This window comes from Ailuropoda melanoleuca, chromosome 1, assembly GCF_002007445.2.
Source record: "Ailuropoda melanoleuca isolate Jingjing chromosome 1, ASM200744v2, whole genome shotgun sequence".
Lineage (NCBI taxonomy): Eukaryota > Metazoa > Chordata > Mammalia > Carnivora > Ursidae > Ailuropoda > Ailuropoda melanoleuca.
The window spans coordinates 128,832,175-128,851,698 of NC_048218.1; the positions used below are offsets into that span (position 1 = coordinate 128,832,175).

Below are 19,524 nucleotides of genomic sequence, written 5' to 3' on the forward strand. Positions count from 1 at the left end.
CCCATAATGCTGGGATCACTCCCTGAGCCGAAGGCAGATGCTCAACTGCTGTGCCACCCAAGTGCCCCTGAATGTTAAGAATTCTATACAATAAAAGCATAGTGGAACAAGAAAAACTACGAAAATAAGGAATATTTATAAATATAAAGAATATTTCAAAATATTTTTGTCAATGCTAAAGAACTTTTAAAGCAATAAACAAAAAATATATTTTCAACTCATATCAAAATATTTAGAAAACTCTACCCAAAACAGAAATACTCCAAAGTCGTTAGAATATACAAAATGGACATCTTACTTCAAATACTTTGTGGAATAACGGAGAATATTTAAAAGGACTCAACTCAACCAAATGGGCATTATTAGCACAGTTTTCTACATTTTGGTTCTACCTATTTCATCTCCAATCACTAAAAACAATAAGCAAATCAACTATTTGAGAGGAGCAGATCTTTGTAAAAGCCTTCTCTGCAATAAAGCAGATACCATATGGTCTGTAATAACTATGTGTGCTTACTCTACTCTCAAGTTTTGCAACTTCTCCACAAACCCCAGTGTTTGAGAAAATATACTGCTTTTCTTAGCTGGTAATTCTTCATTCTAGTATGGTCAGAAGAAAAAATAAGCTATCAATTATTGATGAACATTAGTTTATTTTTCTTCACTAAGAGAAACGTGATTATGATGTTAAAAGCACATATACTCTAACAATCCAAACAGAGCAATAAAATATCCTTAAAGGTTAAATTCTTTTTGTATTTGGGTGGTGGCAGGGAGCAGGAAGGCAGGCACTTGCTATTTGTAAGCCACAGTGCTAAATGCTAATATAGAGATGAATAAAACATGATCCTTTTTCTTGAGGAGTTTATAATTAGGCAAAAATGTGTGGGTCAATGGAAGGCCCGAGATGAGGAGAAGATGCTTTATCTGAGTACTGAAAAATTTCTAAAAGTCAATGAGGTAAAGAAAGGTGGGAAAAACATTTTAAGAAAACGATCAACAGAATGATCAGTATAGTGAAAGGCTCTGATCAAGGACTCAAAAGTATAAAACACGTAAAAATATATATGGGAAAGTAAGAGATTATGTAATTCTCGAAGGCAAAGCATAGGGTCCAAAGAGGGAAATGGAAAGTTAGGCAAGTTATTCGGGCAACTGGAAAGCTTTAAATAAAAGAATGCCATGTTCAATGTGCATTTCTCATACACTACCATAGACTACAGTAAAGAGGACAGATTTGAAGAAAGCAAGACTGGAAGCAAAGTTATTGCTAGAGTTGAAGCAAGAGATGACAAGACTCTGAAATAGAATAGTAGAAATTAGAAGGAAAAAGATGGGACAGATTGAAGGAATATTTAGGTGATAAAACCTACTTAAACTTGGTGATTAATAAGATGAGTGGGAGGTGAGAGAGAGCGGAATCTAGGATTACTTCAAGATATCTAGCTTGGGAGTTTGGTACATGGTAATATCAGAACTGCAAATGTAAATAAAGGAGGAGGAACACATTAGGGATGAGGTTTGGGGGAAAGGGGGAAAGTAAGAGAAAAGAAGTTAGAAATGTTGGGTTTGAGATGCCTGTAAAGATCCAATTAGCTACATCTATCAAGCAGATGGATATATAAGTCAGAAGTCAGGCTACTTATTAATTGTTTGAATTATGTTATAAATAAAAACCAACCCCAGCAAACCATTTCAAGGAAGCTTCTGTTTCTCTCTAAAGAGTCAGGAGACTACATATATTTATATTTTAAAAATACATTTAGTAGAATACATGTAAGTATATGTATATCTTACATATATGTGTACAGAATTCTTTTAAAATAATATTCAAATAGCAGAATATAATAAAATATAATTCATATAGAAATCTAATTTTTTGATAATTTAGAAGAAAATCAAGGGAGTAAACTGTCACAGAATTTTATACCTGAACACAAACTATCCAACTACCTATTCCCCTACTAGATTTCCAGTGCCAGAACAGTAGAGAATATTTGTTGGATCAATGAATAAACCAGTTTCTTTTATATTAGAAAGCACACATACTTAATAGATACAATTCAACCAACCTTATTAATAGTAAATATTACTAGTCAATTAGCTTACTCATTTTCTTACCTAGAAAATATAGTTAACCATGCTTAAAAATTCCATTTGGAAAACATTTAGGATAGATTTTTTCTTTTCTACACATAGGAGTCAATTTGGAAGGTCAGATAAGACATATTACTGCTTTCATTATCCCTTTTACTGAGCATCCTCTAAGTACTTAGCATTATGTTGGGTATTGGTTTGCCATCAGGATATATGAACAAATAGGAAATATAAACAAGATATAAACTTCATGTTCTCTCTTCCTTTCATGGAAGCCTTAGAAACCACTGAAGATAGCAGCAGCACTTTTATGGAATGAACTGAATACCTAAATATCTCCATGGAGCTAAGCTGAACCTGAACACTGTACAGAACATCCACATTTTTTGTCAGATGTCATAAGGCATAACAAATGTTACTGAAACTGGAGTTTACAATATAGAACATAGCTGAAGCAGTCCATCTGTGCTGTAGCACTGTCTGCCTGGAGAAAACATCTCTGGAGCATGCCAGGAAGCCCTCAAAGCAATGATGGTATTTGGGTTCACCATGGGCATTACACAGATTTGTTTGAACACTGTTTAAAAACATCTCCTGGAAGGTCAAGAAATCTGGATCAAATCCTTGCTCTTCCACTAATTAACTTGTAATTGAGAGCAAACAATTAGACATTTCTAAATTTTGTTTTCTTCTTTTGTAAACAACTAATTGCCCATTAAGTGAAAGGGGCTGGTCCACTTAGGCCCTCAATACATGTTTGCTTTCAACTTATTTCAAACCATCTACCCACCGACTGATACCAAAACCCCCAAACTCATATACTTGGTAAATCTATCAAAAAAGACAGGTATTGCCATCACATTTGTGGTTTAAAAAAAAAAAAAAAGAAGGCTTTTTACAACATCTGTACGTTGGGTTAAAAAAAATCTACTTGAAAAAAAATCAGCTTAAGCCTTGCTTAAGGAAAAGGAAGCCAAACTAAATAAATCCTAGACATGCAGGTTTTAGAATGCATATATATCCCAAATCTGTTTTCTGTAAGTCAGATGTTTAGAGGTAATGACACATTTCCCCGTAAAACAAGTTTTAAGATTCCCAAGCCAGCTTGTTTAAATGTAGCCCAAATATAATTTATGTTAGATGAGCATCCCCATTTAGAACAAAGAATTCACTGCAATATATATTCAAAGTTCCAGCTTGGGATGATCCCTGGAAGACATCTCTCCCTACTAAAATCCCTGTAGCTAGAACATCGGGACTTCCTTTCACTAGAAAGGTCTGAGTCTGATCATCTCACCTAGTAGGCTGTAGGGCTAGAACATTACCTATTCTTCTGTACCCATCCCATCTCCAAACTCCAGTAGCATGTTCATATAATGACAAGGATGTCATCAGGACACCCTTAGGACAAGGATAGAAATAGGGGTGGCATGAAAGCAAGAAACTTAGGCTTGTCTGAAGGGTTATTAAAAAGTAGGCAGGGGTGCCTGGGTGGCACAGAGGTTAAGCGTCTGCCTTCAGCTCAGGGCGTGATCCCGGCGTTATGGGATCGAGCCCCACCAGGTTCCTCTGCTATGAGCCTGCTTCTTCCTCTCCCACTCCCCCTGCTTGTGTTCCCTCTCTCGCTGCTGTCTATATCTCTGTCAAATAAATAAATAAAATCTTTAAAAAAAAAAAAAAGTAGGCAGGCACTGGTGTGACTAAGAAATGAGGAGGGTTTCTTTCTTATCTACCTCTTTTTTACAAACTTACTACCACTGAAAAATCAAACCAGTGTAGGCCAAGGACCAGATAGGGAAAGCGGGGTTGAACAGCAGGGAAGCTTTTCAACAGTGGCAACTGGATCAAATTTTCCCTTCCCTTACTTCTTCTCATTGCTGTACCAGTATTACAAATAATGAAGACCACAAGTTTTTTAACGATAGGTATCATCTCCTGCCCAACTATGTATTCTTGGTGTCTGAAAATCTGGCACACAGTTGGTGGTCAATACATGTGTTGAACGAATCAATAAATATAACTGCAGTGACTGCTGTAATTCATCATCTAGAACTCCTCCATACCTGAGGGCTTATTTTCCTAGCTGATGGGAGTACTGCTGGCTGACAGAGCCCCCAGCTGTCAGCCCTCTCAGGGAATTGCCTCAGCTGGAAAGAGTCATCTTGGCCTAAGATCATACCCCTTCCTGGGGCATCTTGCATCTAATGATTGAGGATATAAAGGTCCAGCTTTCCTCACCTCAACTTGAGACAGTTCTGAGGATGATCCCAGCTTCAGAGCTCTCCCCTTGGGGTTATTGAGGTTGCATCACAGTCCAACTTCTCCAACGGAAATTGGGCTTCCTTCCTTTGCATGGCATTGTCCCAAGACACCTCCCTAGTAAACGTGCTGCACTCTAACTTCCATTTTGGAGTCTGCTTTCAAGAGACCCGACCTGAGACTACAGCTCAAAGAGGATCTAGGTCTGACCGAAATTTAAACCACCCAAGGAAAGGTATCTGACTTCATATTAAAGGTCAGTAAATACAAAAGGCTTTACAAAGGCTAAGGAACGAATTCTTTTATCCCTAGCAATTTGTTTCCATTTCAGCACTTTAAGTAATCAAAATCAAGAGACCTAGAGCTTTTTTTTGAGGATTATCTCAAAAAGGCATATCTGTTTACTACCATGTAAGCTATTAATGGCAAACTGTACCAAATTCAATTCTTATCTAACTTAAAAGCAAAAGAAATTAAACATTAATGGATTTAGTGCAAATATGGTATAAAACACTGCAAAGAACAGTGCTGATCTGGGGCGCCTGGGTGGCACAGTCGTTAAGCGTCTGCCTTCGGCTCAGGGCGTGATCCCAGAGTTCTGGGATCGAGCCCCACATCAGGCTTCTCCACTAGGAGCCTGCTTCTTCCTCTCCCACTCCCCCTGTGTTCCCTCTCTCGCTGGCTGTCTCTCTCTGTCAAATAAATAAATAAAATCTTAAAAAAAAAAAAACAAAAAACAGTGCTGTTCTTATCATAGGTGTTAATCAACATCTGACTTGGTAAGGAATTGCTTTTCTACTAAAAACTACTCAATATATTAAGTAGAGTACTTTTCACTGTCATTAACAGAAATGCAATGCTAGATAATAGTCATTATTAAAATATGAAGAGTTATAAATACCAGAACTAATCAAGGCATAGCTGAGCAATAAATAAATAACAAAAGGAAATGCATTAAAAAATCACGATTAATATTACCTTCAAATATAACAGCATATTTAATTTCTCACCAAAATAAAATTAAATAGCTTATGAGTCACTTTATGTTTTTTTAAAAAGATGATTAGTCTGCCCTTAATTATTTAGAGGGCCAGCTTCCTAATGGCAAATCCTTCTCTGATTACAGAGAAATGAGAGTTACCTCTTAAAATTTATGTTATATGTTGTGAAGATGTATTGGGCTTCTGTCATCTTACCATGAACACTTCCTAATGTAATATCTCCAGCAGCAGAAGATAGAAATGACGATTCTGTATAAAGATACTTGGCTTCCAGCAAACCATGTTCAGTAGATATATTAACAGTACTTCCTTGCAGTTTATCTATAGTCACAGTCTATTAAGAGAAAAACTCAAAATGAGTTCATTATAAAACAAAGACTGGTAAAAAGTCAAAATGGTACCTACAGATTTAGTGGGCAACTACATAAAAAGTTACTACCCAGTACACAATCACTTTCTTTAATTCCCTGGCTCTAAATACAATATTGTGAGCAACAGTGTGTTCTCTGTGGAATGTGAAATAGACCCATTAAATTCCTTCATTTATTTGGAGCTTCTTTAATTTCTCTTAATAATGTTTTATATTGTCTATGTAGAGTTCTTCAGATTTGTTACATTTATTCCTATTTGGTATTTTCTAAATGCTATTATAAAAGAACTCTTTTTTTTAAACTTCATTTTATCTTAATTGGCTTTTGTATTTGATCTTAAATCCAACAACTTCACTAAACTCACTTACTAATTCTAATAATTTACCTGAATTTAAGAAAGTTTTTCTACATTCAGAACTTGTATTGCTTACAAGTGATAGTTTCATTATTTCTTTTCCAATCCTTATATTAATACTGTTTTTCCTGCTCTGTCCTGCCTAACTGTCTGGTTCAGGCTTCCAGTTCAACAGTGAACAAAAGCAACGAGATAGTAAGCAACCTAATCTTATTCCTGTTCTCAGAGGGAAAACTTACAATATAGCATCATCATTGAGTAAGATGTTTGCTTTAAATATCCTTTAGATCCTTTAGATCCTTTGTATCATATCCTTTCTATTTCAAACTTGTTTTGTTGTTGCTATTGAAATTATAAATGGGTTTTTAATTTTAGCACATATTTTATCTGTTGGTTTGTTGTGGTTTTTTTTGGACTATCATGATTTTCACCTGTCATCTGTTAATGTAGTGAATAATACTATTATTTCTACAATTTTCCCACTTTAATAACAAAATAGGTGTCTATTGAACAAAATGAAAAGAATTTTGTATTGATCCCTAAGCTTCCCTAACAAAATTTCGTGTGAATTTGTTTCAAATACTGAGCACAATGTAAAATCAAGAGATCTAGTTAAGGATTCCAAATCATTTCTATCAAATTTTAAACATGTTTTAGAAGCATCAAGTGAGTGATAATATAAAACTGTTGACATAAAAACCAAATCACCAGGAAGGCATGCTACAGTTTTACCCAGGATAAGCAAGATCATTGCCCAGGTTTAAAGAAAGATCATTGTTTTTCAATACATCATCAGCACAACACCAGTGTCATTCATTCCTAATATGTGCTTCAAAAACTGTTAAAAATTTAAAATACTATTTAATAAAAACTGAGTTTCAAGAATACTAAAATTTATTAGTAGACAAAAGAGAAAGGAAAGCACTCAAAGGTTCCACTGGGAAGCAAATTAGAATGACTTTGCCCTCTGGATTTGAAGTATGTAACTTTCTTTTTTAACTTTTACTAAGCACATAATATATGCCTAGTTGCTTCTTATCTACAGTTTCTTTTAAGCTGATTATGGACTCAGGAATTTTGACTTTAAATTTAGTTTCAATAAATCAGTAAAAAAAAAAAAATTTAGGGGCGCCTGGGTGGCTCAGTTGTTAAGCGTCTGCCTTCGGCTCAGGGCGTGATCCTAGGGTCCTGGGATCGAGCCCCACATCGGGCTCCTCAGCTGGGAGGCTGCTTCTTCTTCTCCCACTCCCCCTGCTTGTGTTCCCTCTCTTGCTGGCTGTCTCTTTCTCTGTCATGTAAATAAATTAAAAAAAAAAATCTTAAAAAAAAAAAAATTTACCTACATTCATTCAGATTTGTGAGAATACAAATGTTCTGCATTCCTCGGTGTTATAGTACAGACGTAAAATTCCTGAAAAAAATTTGTCCTTTATCTGCAAAGTTTCTTCAAGAAAAGTTGCTTTATGCATGGTTTCAAACTCACCAAGCATTTCCATTAAACAGACAACTCCTCTAGCTTTTTATAGATAATGAGGCTGGTGTAGGGGATAAAAAAAGATACATATTGAAAGAATATTTGAAAGTTATTTAAATTTGCAAAAGGAGCACCTTTGACTAACTCTCCCCACAAACAAAGCCTTTAAGAGACTTTCTATGAGTATCTAGAAACAGTCAAGGATTTACTTTGTTCATTAAACACTAAATATTTCATCTTATAGAAAACTAGAAAAATACCCTCCCCTGATACACCAAAGCAAATGAAAGCAAGTGAAAGTACAACAGTTTCCCCACTACAATATAGTTATTTTAGCCAATCATTCCATAAAATTAATTTCAAAGAAATTAAAAATTCACTGAGAACCACATATAATGCAGTATATCAGATAGTAACTAGAACAATTAAAGCTAAGACACCATAGTTTATAGCAAAATGCTGAGACTATTGCTTATAGTTATTAATGCTAATGGAGCAAATAGTCATAAACAGACTCTCTGGATTCAACTATATAGCTTGCTTATTAACAGAAGTAGCTATTTAAAGAAAGATCAAAAAGTAGATCCAAAAATTAATAACTTCTTGATAGAGATAGTACTATAAATTAATTTTCTACACAAGAAGGAACATTTTTCATAAGTTTAGTTATTATAAATCAACATTATATATAATGAAAATCACACTTTAAGGAAGCACTGTGGCTTTTTTTTTTTTTTTTTTAGATTTTATTTATTTATTCGACAGAGATAGAGACAGCCAGCGAGAGAGGGCAGGGGGAGTGGGAGAGGAAGAAGCAGGCTCACAGCAGAGGAGCCTGATGTGGGGCCCGATCCCATAACGCCAGGATCACGCCCCGAGCCGAATTCAGACGCCCAACCGCTGTGCCACCCAGGCACCCCTGTGGCTTTGAGCCCAAACTAAGAGAGGTCAACTGACAACTATGCCACCAATTCATCCAACCATCAGAGGAAATGAATTTCTATCTTCTCTGTACCAAACTTAGGATACTAAAATTACTGATACTATTTAAAACAGCCACTTCATTTAAAATGACATATTAAAAATGCTGTTAAATGTTTACAGTACTCACTTGATTCTCACAATCTTGTTGAGTAGGAAAAAAAAACAATACCATCTCTATTATATTAATAATGGAACAAGTCTCAGTAAAGTTAACTGGCAGATCGAGGACTAGTCAAGTTATCTTTCCTGTGTTTAATTTACCTTTATCATCATCATTATAGTAAACACTGCATTAGAGTTAACTATGTGCCAGACATTGTTTTAAGTACTTAATCTGTATTAAGTGATTTAATCCTCATAACCCTCTGAGTTAAGTCCATTACTATTATTCCATTTTCCAGAAAACCAAGGCACATACAGGTTAAATAACTTGTCTGAATTTAAGAAGCTTAAACGAGGGCTGCCTAGGTGGCTTATTTGGTTAAGCATCTGCCTTTGCCTTCAGCTCAGGTCATGATTCCAGAATCCTGGAATTGAGCCCAGCGTTGGGTTCCCCGTTCAGCGGGGAGCCTGATTCTCCCTCTCCTCCCCGATTATGCACTTGCACGGGCGCTCGCGCGCTCTCTCCCTCTCTCTCATTATCTCTGTCGCTGTCTCTCAAAGAAATAGTAAGTAAAATCTTAAAAAAAAGATTAAAATAATGAATGAATGAATGAATGAATGAATGAATAAAAAGCTTAAGTGGCTGAGCCTGGATTTGAACCGAGGTAGTCTAGTTCTCAATTCTGTGGTCTTAACCAATTCACTATGCTACCTCTCAAATATCTATAGCACACCTCTGTGAAAGTTGTATATTAAGAGTTAACATGTATCATAAGCACTTATTTTATATAAAACCCCAAACTTAGAAATAAATTTTAAATATTAACACTACATTTAGTATAAATAGAAATAAATATCCAGACTAATTCTTTAATAAAACACAAAACTCAATCAGGCAAGAAACAAAATAGTATAATAGAAAGCAGGAATAAATGAATATTCAAGAAACCATGTAAGTTGGAACAAATAACTTAATGAGTGGAAACAGTGGCCAAAATGTTCAAAATAGCAAATAATTAAGACATGATTTAAATTTTCCTTTGAAATGTTTATTTGAATGTCAATATGTAATATTCTGGTAACTCAGATCATTTCAATTAACATAAGCCATCATTTAAAGGACAGAGTTTGAAGGCGCTGCAAAGTTGTCCAATTTCCCTTTTGTACATCTAAGCCCACAGCAATCTGGGGGTGAAACTAAAGGCCATCTCAAAAGAGCTGCCACGTAGGCCAGGCAGTATCTTTCAATACTTCCCTAGTCTAATGTAAAGGATAAACTCAAATGTATGGGCTTAAAAGTCTCCCACAGGTTCTAAGACAAAAGTGATGGAAAATAAAAGTGACAATAGTAGAAACAATTACTGTTATAATCTACCTTGTTTAATTATGCCAACAATAATCTACCTACAAGATATACTTATAACTCATCCTCACCAATTACCTGAGAATAAAGCTCAGCACAGAATTTAAATTTATAATGAAAGATTCTTACAAATTGGTTAAGTGTAAAATAAAAGGTGAACTAACTAGATCTTTCTCAAAGATTTAAAACATTACCCATGTTAAAAAAATTGTGACAATTTATACTTCAAAATTATAACTATATTCTTAATACTATGCTAAATCACAGAAAGCAACAAAAGTTAATTAAAAAATACAAACTATCTCATAGCAAACAAACCCCCTACGGATAATAAAAGCTTTTAGAGTAGTGATGCTATCTAATGGTGCCACCTTGTGGAAATTACTGAAGAATGTTGAGTTTTGAAATTCGACCTTCAACTAACTGTCTAAAGGAAAAGTAAACAGGTCTTGGAAAAATGCTCAAATAAATCTAAAACATAAAAAAAATTTAATCCTAACCATGGCAGTAGTACTTAATGATCAATTTTAATCCATGATCATAAACATCCCTTCTGAACTTGAATTAAATATTTAATATTTAAGATTTTTTTATTTATTTTTTATTTATTTATTCGACAGAGATAGAGACAGCCAGTGAGAGAGGGAACACAAGCAGGGGGAGTGAGAGAGGAAGAAGCAGGCTCATAGCAAAGGAGCCCGATGTGGGGCTCGATCCCACAACGCTGGGATCACACCCTGAGCTGAAGGCAGATGCTTAACCGCTGTGCCACCCAGGCGCCCCTAAATATTTAATATTTAAAGATGTAATCAATTCCAAATAAATTAATACCTGTCAAAAGTATTAAATCACAAACTAAAATTTAAGTTGTATAAAACTTAATCACTTCAATTTCAAATTCGAATTTACTAATGAACTAAAGTGCATTAAGAAGGAGAGAATGTTATGCTACAAATTTTGTAGAACCTACCTACAAGCTGTATGAGCCACCTTGAAGCAAAATTACAATTGCTAATAAAAAAAGTTTCAATCTTACACTTTTATCTGATGCATGAATATCTATATTTCCATAAACTGATCCCAGACAGATCACTTTGCCTCCTTTTGTTTGAACATGTAATTTCTGACTCTGAAAGACAAATACAAAAATACAGAGAAAAAGAGTAAATTTGATTTGGACTAATAAAAAAATTCCAACATTTTATACATTTCTTTTCAAAATAATAAAGCAGCAAAAGGAACCAGGAATAAAATAGAAATACACTGTATGGAATAATAACATCAACTGGGAAAGAATATCAACTGCTGTTAAAGGGATTAAGTAAGTCATCTGTACTCATTAAAGAAAAAGAAGAGATATTTGGGTGTTCCAGTAGCTTCACTGAAGAAGGGCTTGGGAATATAAAATCACTGTGACTGGATAACTAAACACAAATGTTGAGGAAGATGATAATAATTACTATTACTGTTCATCATTAATAATTATTAATAACAATAGTTATCATTACTTGACATTTTCTTTGTGCCAAATACAGTGTTGACTACTTTACATGACTTATTTAATCTTCACAACAACCCAGAAATAGGTGTTATATTTTTCCAATTTACAGAGGAAAAAATTCAAGAATCAGAAAGGTTAAATAACTTTATCAGGTGACAGAAAACAACGAAATATTAACTAACAGAATTAAGGTCGGTATGATTTCAAAACCCACATCTATGGCTGGAGTCTTCTGAAGGATATATCCATACTTAGGGTAACAGCCCACTGATCATTAAACTTTCTAGCATATCACACCCCAGAAAATGGAGCTCTGGGTGAAAATGTCTCAAGCACAAATAAAACAGTAGTCATCGTTAGCCTCCTCTGTCAAAAAAAAAAAAAAAAAAATTTTGTGGGGGGGTGAGGGGTCCTGGGGGGTGAGGGAGAGAAAGATTTGATTTCATACTTGGCAACTGTGGAAAAAACTACCATAGGTCTACAAAAATCAGTTTTTTCCCCCAAAGTAATAGCAATATAGCTGGGCCCACGAAGTGATATTTTCCAGCTTCTGTTACCTCCAACAGGTTGCTACTAAATTCTTGCTAACAGAATGTTAAATGGAAATGCTCTGCAATATCAAGGCTGTTGCTTTTAAGAAGAGTTGGTGTGCCTTCTTTGTGCTCTGCCCCTTCTATCAGATGAGTGCAAATTACAGTAAGACTATAAGTGATGGCAAAGCCAGAAGATGGAAAGAACCTAGAATCACTGAATAGAAGAGCCACATACTTGGACACAAGTGAGAAACAAACAATAGTTGTACATGAGCCATTAGATGTTTGATCCATTTTTTAGAGTAGCTTGTTTTACCTTAACCATTACATACATCTTCAGTTCTGCCATAACCATAAAAAAAAAAGAATAAGTAAATAGCAAAGGAAGAAAAATAGCAAAAGCACACCCACCAACAACATGACCAGCAACAGCATAGAAGAGTCTAAACCGTACAGAAAAATTAAATTCACAACCATATACCTTCTGGTTGCTTTACTCAAGGGAAAAAACAGAAAAACCTTAGGCAAAAAAACCCAGTAATGAATTTCAAAAAATTTAGTGGAAAAGACAAAATGAATCATTCTTAAAAAGTTTATCTATATTACAGTGGCAGACTACTTTATGCCCACAGTGACATGAGTCTGAAGTCAAATCGCATTTTATACATAGTATTCATCAAGCAGACAATTGATAAACTTTTGAAAAGAGTACCTCCAAAACAAATGTTACTTTAAATCAAGCTTACATGAGTTTCTAGAGAGTCTATGAAACTTATGAAATTGTAAACAAAATTTCAAGTATGTGTTAATTTTTTTCCTAAGGAGACAATCATTTTCAAAGAGGGCTAAGGCTCAAAGATATTAAGAGCTTTATAATTTAAAACTAATCTAGTTCCAAAAAATTAGACCATAGAATTTTTTTAAAATATATAAAACAAAATAAATAATAAATCAGAACGGACTCAGTATAAACTACTGTACTGCATTTTTTAAAAACGCAAATGTGTGGCCTTCCATGAGTTATGTTGTCTAAAAAAATTTATTTACTTACTAAGAGTGCAGAATAAATGTAGTATTGCTATATATTTTGCTCAACAGTAAAGAAAAGTAGAAAGACCATAAAAAAAAAAAAGAAATCTTGCCATTTGCAAAGACATGGATGGAACTAGAGGGTATTATGCTAAGCAAAATAAGTCAATCAGAGGAAGACAATTATCGTATGATCTCACGGATATGTGGAATTTAAGAAACAAAACAAAGGATCAGAGGGGAAGAGAGGAAAAAACAAGACAAAACTAGAGAGGAAGACAAACCATAAGAGACTCTTAATCATAGGAAACAAACTGAGGGTTGCTGGGGCGGGGAGGGGGGTGGGGGGAGAGATGGGGTAACTGAGTGATGGACATTAAGGAGGTTATGTGATGTTATGAGCACTGGGTACTATGTAAGACTAATGAATCACAGACCCATACCTCTGAAACCAATAATACATTATATGTCAATTGAATTAAAATAAAAAAAAAACATTATCCATGAAAAAATAAAATAAAAAGATATATATTTACATATGAACAAGTACATACATAAATGATTATAAAAATATAAACAGAGGCTGTGCTTCCAGATGGTCGCAGGTCATTCAAGCAACATAGCCTTGTGGTTTCAGCACATGAGCTCTAGACAGACTTAGGTTCAAGTCTTGGCTCTGTCATTCATCAGCTATGTGATCTCAGAAAGAAACATCTAATGGCCTCAGCTTCCTCATCTCTCAAATAAGGAAGCATGTAGCTCCCAGGGCTGCTCTGCTGATTAAATGAGATGATAACATGCAAAACTCTTAGGTCTCTGGTGTGTAATAAATAAAGCCACTTATGAGTGTTTTGGAAGAAAAAGAAAGGTGGAAAGAGCATGAGCTTAGAAATTAGAAAGACACAAATTCAAATCTCAGCTTAATTTATTAGCTATGTAAACCTAAATGAGCTCCTCAATCTCTTGGTGCCTGAGTTTCATCCTCAATTAAAGGGAGATATTATAATTCAAAGATTAAATGAAGGTTTATTAACTAAGTTTCCTGGTACAAAAAAGAGCCAGTAAACAACAGCTATTATTATTGCTATAAACATTTTATCAAACAGATCAAATATATTTATGCCCTTGAAATGAGTGGAAGAGAAACTTATATTAATAGGCAATCATTAATTTGAGATAACTAATATTGTACATTTAAAAATTAAACAAGATCTTTCACCAACTGTTCCCATTTATGAATTTAAGTCAGTTATATCCTAAGATCTTAAGAATAATTCTCTTGATCTTTGGTATACCATACCATTAGGATCCACTGGACCCAATTTCAGCTCTTGAATTTTTTTTAAACTATTCTATTTGTAAGAACTCGTATTTCATGATTTTTATTTTCTTAGAGGTCTTCCAAAGAACATATAGAAAATTTATTCACTTTTAAAAAATAGAATAAAACACATTCTATCTTAAAATTACTATATTTGTCTACTGGACTCTTTTATAAATCTAAAATACATTATGCGCTCTTTTCACATCTTATAATATTCTGTTATTTCATTAACCTAGGAATTATTTCATCATTATTCATCAATTATTGTCAACCATGGTTTTAAAAAAATGATAAAATAACAGAAGAATTGGAGGACTTGCCTAGAATGGTAGTTCTCTATTAAAGGTGATTTTGCCCCCCAGAGAACATTTGGCAATGTTGAGATATTTTTCATTGTCATGACCGAGGCGTGTGCTACTTGAATTTAGTAGGTAGAGGCCAGCGATGCTGCTAGACATCCTAGAAGGCACAGGTCAGCCCGTGACAACAAAGAATTATCTGGTCTAAAATATCAATAGTGCCAAAGTTGAGAAATCATTTTTTCTTTTATGCCCATTAATGGCAGGAGGAAGAAAAATGACCAAAAAAGATCTCTCAGAATTACCACGTGAATCAAAAGAGACCAACAGTAGAATAATAGCTTCTGATTTTTTAAATTTTTTAAATCTGCAGACTCTTTTAATTGTGATTATTTTGAGTACATTTATATTTGAACAGTGCCCAAAGAACTATCGATTTTTTAATGGTAATATATTTTTATTAAGTTTTTAATTTTAATTCCAGTATAGTTAACATATAGTGTTGTATTAGTTTCAGGTGTATAGTGTAGTGAATCGACAATTCTGTGCATTACTCAGTGCTCATTACAGTAAGTGTACTCTAATCCCCAGCACCTATTCCACCCACCACCCCCACTACCTCCCCACTGGTAACCATCAGTTTGTTCTCTTTAGTTAAGTGTCTGTTTCTTGATTTCTGTTTCCTTTTGCTCGTTTGTTTCTTAAATTCCACATAGGAGTGAAATCATATGGATCTGTCCTTCTCTAACTTATTTCGCTTAGCATAACACCCTCAAGTCTGGGTCCATCCATGTTATCACAAATGGCAGGATCTCATTCTTCTTTATGTCTGAATAATAGTTCAGTGTGTGTGTGTGTGTGTGTGTGTGTGTGTGTGTGTGTGTGTGTGTATACACACATCTTATTTATCCACGCATCTGTGGATGGGCACTTGGGTTGCTTCCGTATCTTGGCTATTGTAAATAATGCTGCAACAAACATAGGGGTCCGTATATCTTTCTGAATTAGTGTTTTTGCTTTCTTTGGGTAAATACCTAGTAAAGCAATTACTGGATCATATGGTATTTCTATTCTTCATTTTCTGAGCAACGTCCATACTGTTTTCCACAGTGGTTGCACCAATTATATTCCCAAATGCACAAGGGTTTCCTTTTTTCCCACATCCTTGCCAATTCTTGTCTTTTTGATACTAGCCATTCTGACTAGTGTGAAGTGATATCTCATTATGGTTTTGATTTGCATTTCCCTGATAATCAGTGATGTTGAGCATCTTTTCATGTAACTGTTGGCTATCTGTGTGTTTTCTTTGGAAAAATGTCCATTCAGGTCCTCTGCCCATTTTTCCATTGGATTTTTGGTTTTTAGGTGTTGAGTTGTGTTAGTTCTTTATATATTTTGGATATTAACCCTTTAGCAAATATACCATTCACAAATATCTTCTCCCATTCACTAGAACAGTACAAGGGTAACTTCCAGTCCTGGACAAAACCAAGTTCCTTGCACCTGATCAAGTCGAGTGAGCTCATTAAGATAATTAGAAGGTGCTTACCGCCCAACACTAATCAAGTCTTCTTCCTGTTAGTGAATAGACACAGCATGGAGAGTGTGTCCACGCTGATTTCTGAAGTGTATGAAAGTGAGAAGGATGAAAATGGATTCCTGTATATGGTATATGCCTCTTAGGAGATACTTGGAATGAAACTATCTGTGTTAAGACTAGAAAAATGTATCTATTCTAAAAATTTTTAAAACCTTACGAAGAAAGAAAAAAGGGATGTTATCAACTGAGATTAATCAGTCCATCCAATCACAGATCATCACAACAGTAGTGTTCCTGTGTATGAGTTTTAGAAAGTTGTTTTTGTACTGCAAGCAGAAAAACTGAGCTCCAAATGAGCACATTCAGGTATGGAAAACTACATTACTTAATCTAGGCTGTTTTGTTTTCAAATTTAGAAGTTTAAAAATAATATACTTTGCATTCTAAAAAAAAAAAGGGTTTTATTCATGGTTTTCTTTGCTGTGCAAAACCTTTTTATTTTAGTGTAGTCCCAATAGTTTGTTTTGTTTTGTTTTTGCTTTTCTTTCCCTTGTCTGAGGAGACACATACATAAATGTGTTGCTAATGCTGATGTCCAAGAGATTACTTCCCATGTTTTCTTCTAGGAGTTTTATGGTTTCAGGCCTCACATTTAGGTCTTTAATCCATTTTGAGTTTATTTTTGTGTATGATGCAAGAAAGTAGTCCAGTTTTATTCTTTTAAAGTAGCTGTCCAATTTTCCAAGCACCACTTATTGACAAAACTATCTTTTCTCCGTTGTATATTCTTGCCTCCTGTCATAAGATTCATTGACCATATAGATGTGGGTCTGTTTCTGGGTTCTCTGTCCTATTCCATTGATCCATGTGTCTATTTTTATGCCAGTTTTGTGCCTGTTTTGATTACTATAGCTTTGTAGTATATCTTGAAATCTGGGATTATGACACCTCCCACTTTGTTCTTCTTTCTCAAGAATATTTTGGCCATTTAAGGTCTTCTGTGGTTCCACACAAATTTTAGGATTACTTGTTCTGGTTCTGTGACAAATGCTATTGGCATTTTGATAGGGATTGCACTGAATCTGTAGATTGCTTTGGGTAGTAAGGATATTTTAACAATATTAATTCTTCCAATCCCAAATATCTTTCCATTTATTTGTATCATCTAGCTTCTAATTTTGATTGTGAAACTAAAAATATAAGATACTGAGTTTTCAGAAGACAATATTCTAGATGAATTTTCTGAAGGTCAAGCATTGATGAATGAACAATATATTTCTAAGGGCAAAAAGGAACTATGAATATTTTTATCCAGTTAGTCATTCAACATGAAGACTTCATTGTGTATATTTTACAACAGGAGCCTAAACCATCTCATTTTGCTAAAATGACATATAATAGTATTCTTTAATCTTTTGTGATATTTGTGCAATTACATTTATTTGGAATGGTTCACATGTGAACAGATACTAAAGGTAGGTGTGCAAATAAAAGTGACTGAAACAAAACAAATGACGTAAAAATTTTTAAATGCATCAAATTAATCATTCTAATTAGTGTTTATGAATCTAAAAATGAAAATGTCGGGGCGCCTGGGTGGCACAGCGGTTAAGCGTCTGCCTTCGGCCCAGGGCATGATCCCGGCGTTATGGGATCGAGCCCCACATCAGGCTCCTCCGCTATGAGCCTGCTTCTTCCTCTCCCACTCCCCCTGCTTGTGTTCCCTCTCTTGCTGGCTGTCTCTATCTCTGTCAAATAAATAAATAAAATCTTTAAAAAAAATAAAATAAAAAAATAAAAAATAAATAAAAATGAAAATGTCTTACAATTATGAAGCATAGGTGACTGACTTCTCTTCAACAGTTATATGCCATCAAAGCTCACAAAAGTATTGTTCTGAATATGCAAATGTAATAAGTACCAATAGTAATGATAAACCAGCACCTATCAGAGATGTATTTGAAATCATTTAGAGCTGAGATCAATCTAATTTAAAGAAAATTAAATATAAAAGTGTTATTACAAAACAAGATGAATCATTTGCTGTGTAGCACAAACACCTACTTAATCCTTAAGTAATGAGCTACCTGGTATGTTAAAAATGTGACTAATATTTTAAGCATATTTATAGTGCTTAAAGACTTTTCCTTACTCTAATAAAAGGAAGAAAACCATTTCTTTGGGACGACTGGGTGGCTTAGTTAAGCGTCTGCCTTCGGCTCAGGGCATGATCCTGGATCAGGATTGAGTCCCGCATCAGGCTCCCTGCTCAGTGGGGAGCCTGCTTCTCCCTCTTCCTCTGCCTCCCTCTCCCTCTGCCTGCTGCTCTACTGGCTTGTGCTCTCTCTCTCTCCATCAAATAAATAAATAAAATCTTAAAAAAAAAAACACTAAAATTTCTTTAACTTAGTAAGATCTTAAAATACTAAGAATGTCCTATTAGTTTCACTATACATTTTGAAATGAAATCTAAAGGAAAAATAAAAATGAGGGAAAGCCTTCAAAGTTGCTCCCTCTGTACTTTCAACAGAACTGATTTCAAGGCAAAATTTTTGCCAGAAATGTCTGAGAGATGAATAAATAATACTCAATATTCTCAACATGTGATACTCAGAATAATAGTGTTAGTTTGACACTGCAGCTCAAAATTTAAGGTTTTTTAAAACAATAATATTGAAACACAATTAGAAAAATGTTTATACCTTAACAGACTGTAAGATGCCAGTCCCCTGCTCAGTTTCAATTTTGCAGTTATCACACTCAATATTTTGGACTTTTACACAGCCAGACCCTAATGACTTGATATTCAAATCTAGAAATGAAAAAAAGAAAAAACAAATTAGTACTCTGGCTAATGGGCTCCAAAGCATTTTAGTATCCCCTAGAAATCCAACTCTTCAGTTATGTTGGTAATATTACTGAACTCTGGAGAGAGAATAGTTGTCAGCACCTAAAGGGTCTCCACCACAGCAATAGGACAAATGGAGTGCCCTTTTCTGCTAGCTTTTAGAAATAAAGCAGTTATTTCTATTGACCTATATCACCTAAAGAGAGAATGTAATATAGGAGAAAAGTAAAAGAGGACAGAGACTCCAATTAATACACATTCCTAGGAAAGATTATAGAAGCCTTTTCCCCACTGAGAAAACACACCCACACCTTTAAAAGAAAAAAAGAAAAGAAAGAAAACACACCCACACACAGGTTCAAGTAAGACTACAGCAAGTTAAAAAATCATTATGGTAAACTGAATAAGCCAGTTAGCCTCTTGTCTCTTATATTTATGATTTAA

The 19,524-nt window shown here is 34.6% G+C and overlaps 1 protein-coding gene across 6 annotated transcripts in view; it reads right to left on the minus strand.

The window, feature by feature from the left end:
* Positions 1-19,524, minus strand: part of FAM185A (family with sequence similarity 185 member A) — a 144,529-nt gene that overhangs the window by 122,546 nt on the left and 2,459 nt on the right. For all 6 annotated transcript variants that reach the window (XR_004627306.1, XR_004627304.1, XM_034666913.1 and 3 more), the window contains exons 2-4: positions 18,935-19,044; positions 11,043-11,135; positions 5,553-5,691 (exon numbers count right to left, since the gene is read on the minus strand). Coding sequence is in view for 4 of the 6 variants with exons in the window: in XM_034666913.1 (XP_034522804.1) it covers positions 5,553-5,691; positions 11,043-11,135; positions 18,935-19,044 (342 nt within the window). In the remaining 2 variants the exon portion in view is untranslated. The remainder of the gene's footprint in view (positions 1-5,552; positions 5,692-11,042; positions 11,136-18,934; positions 19,045-19,524) is intronic.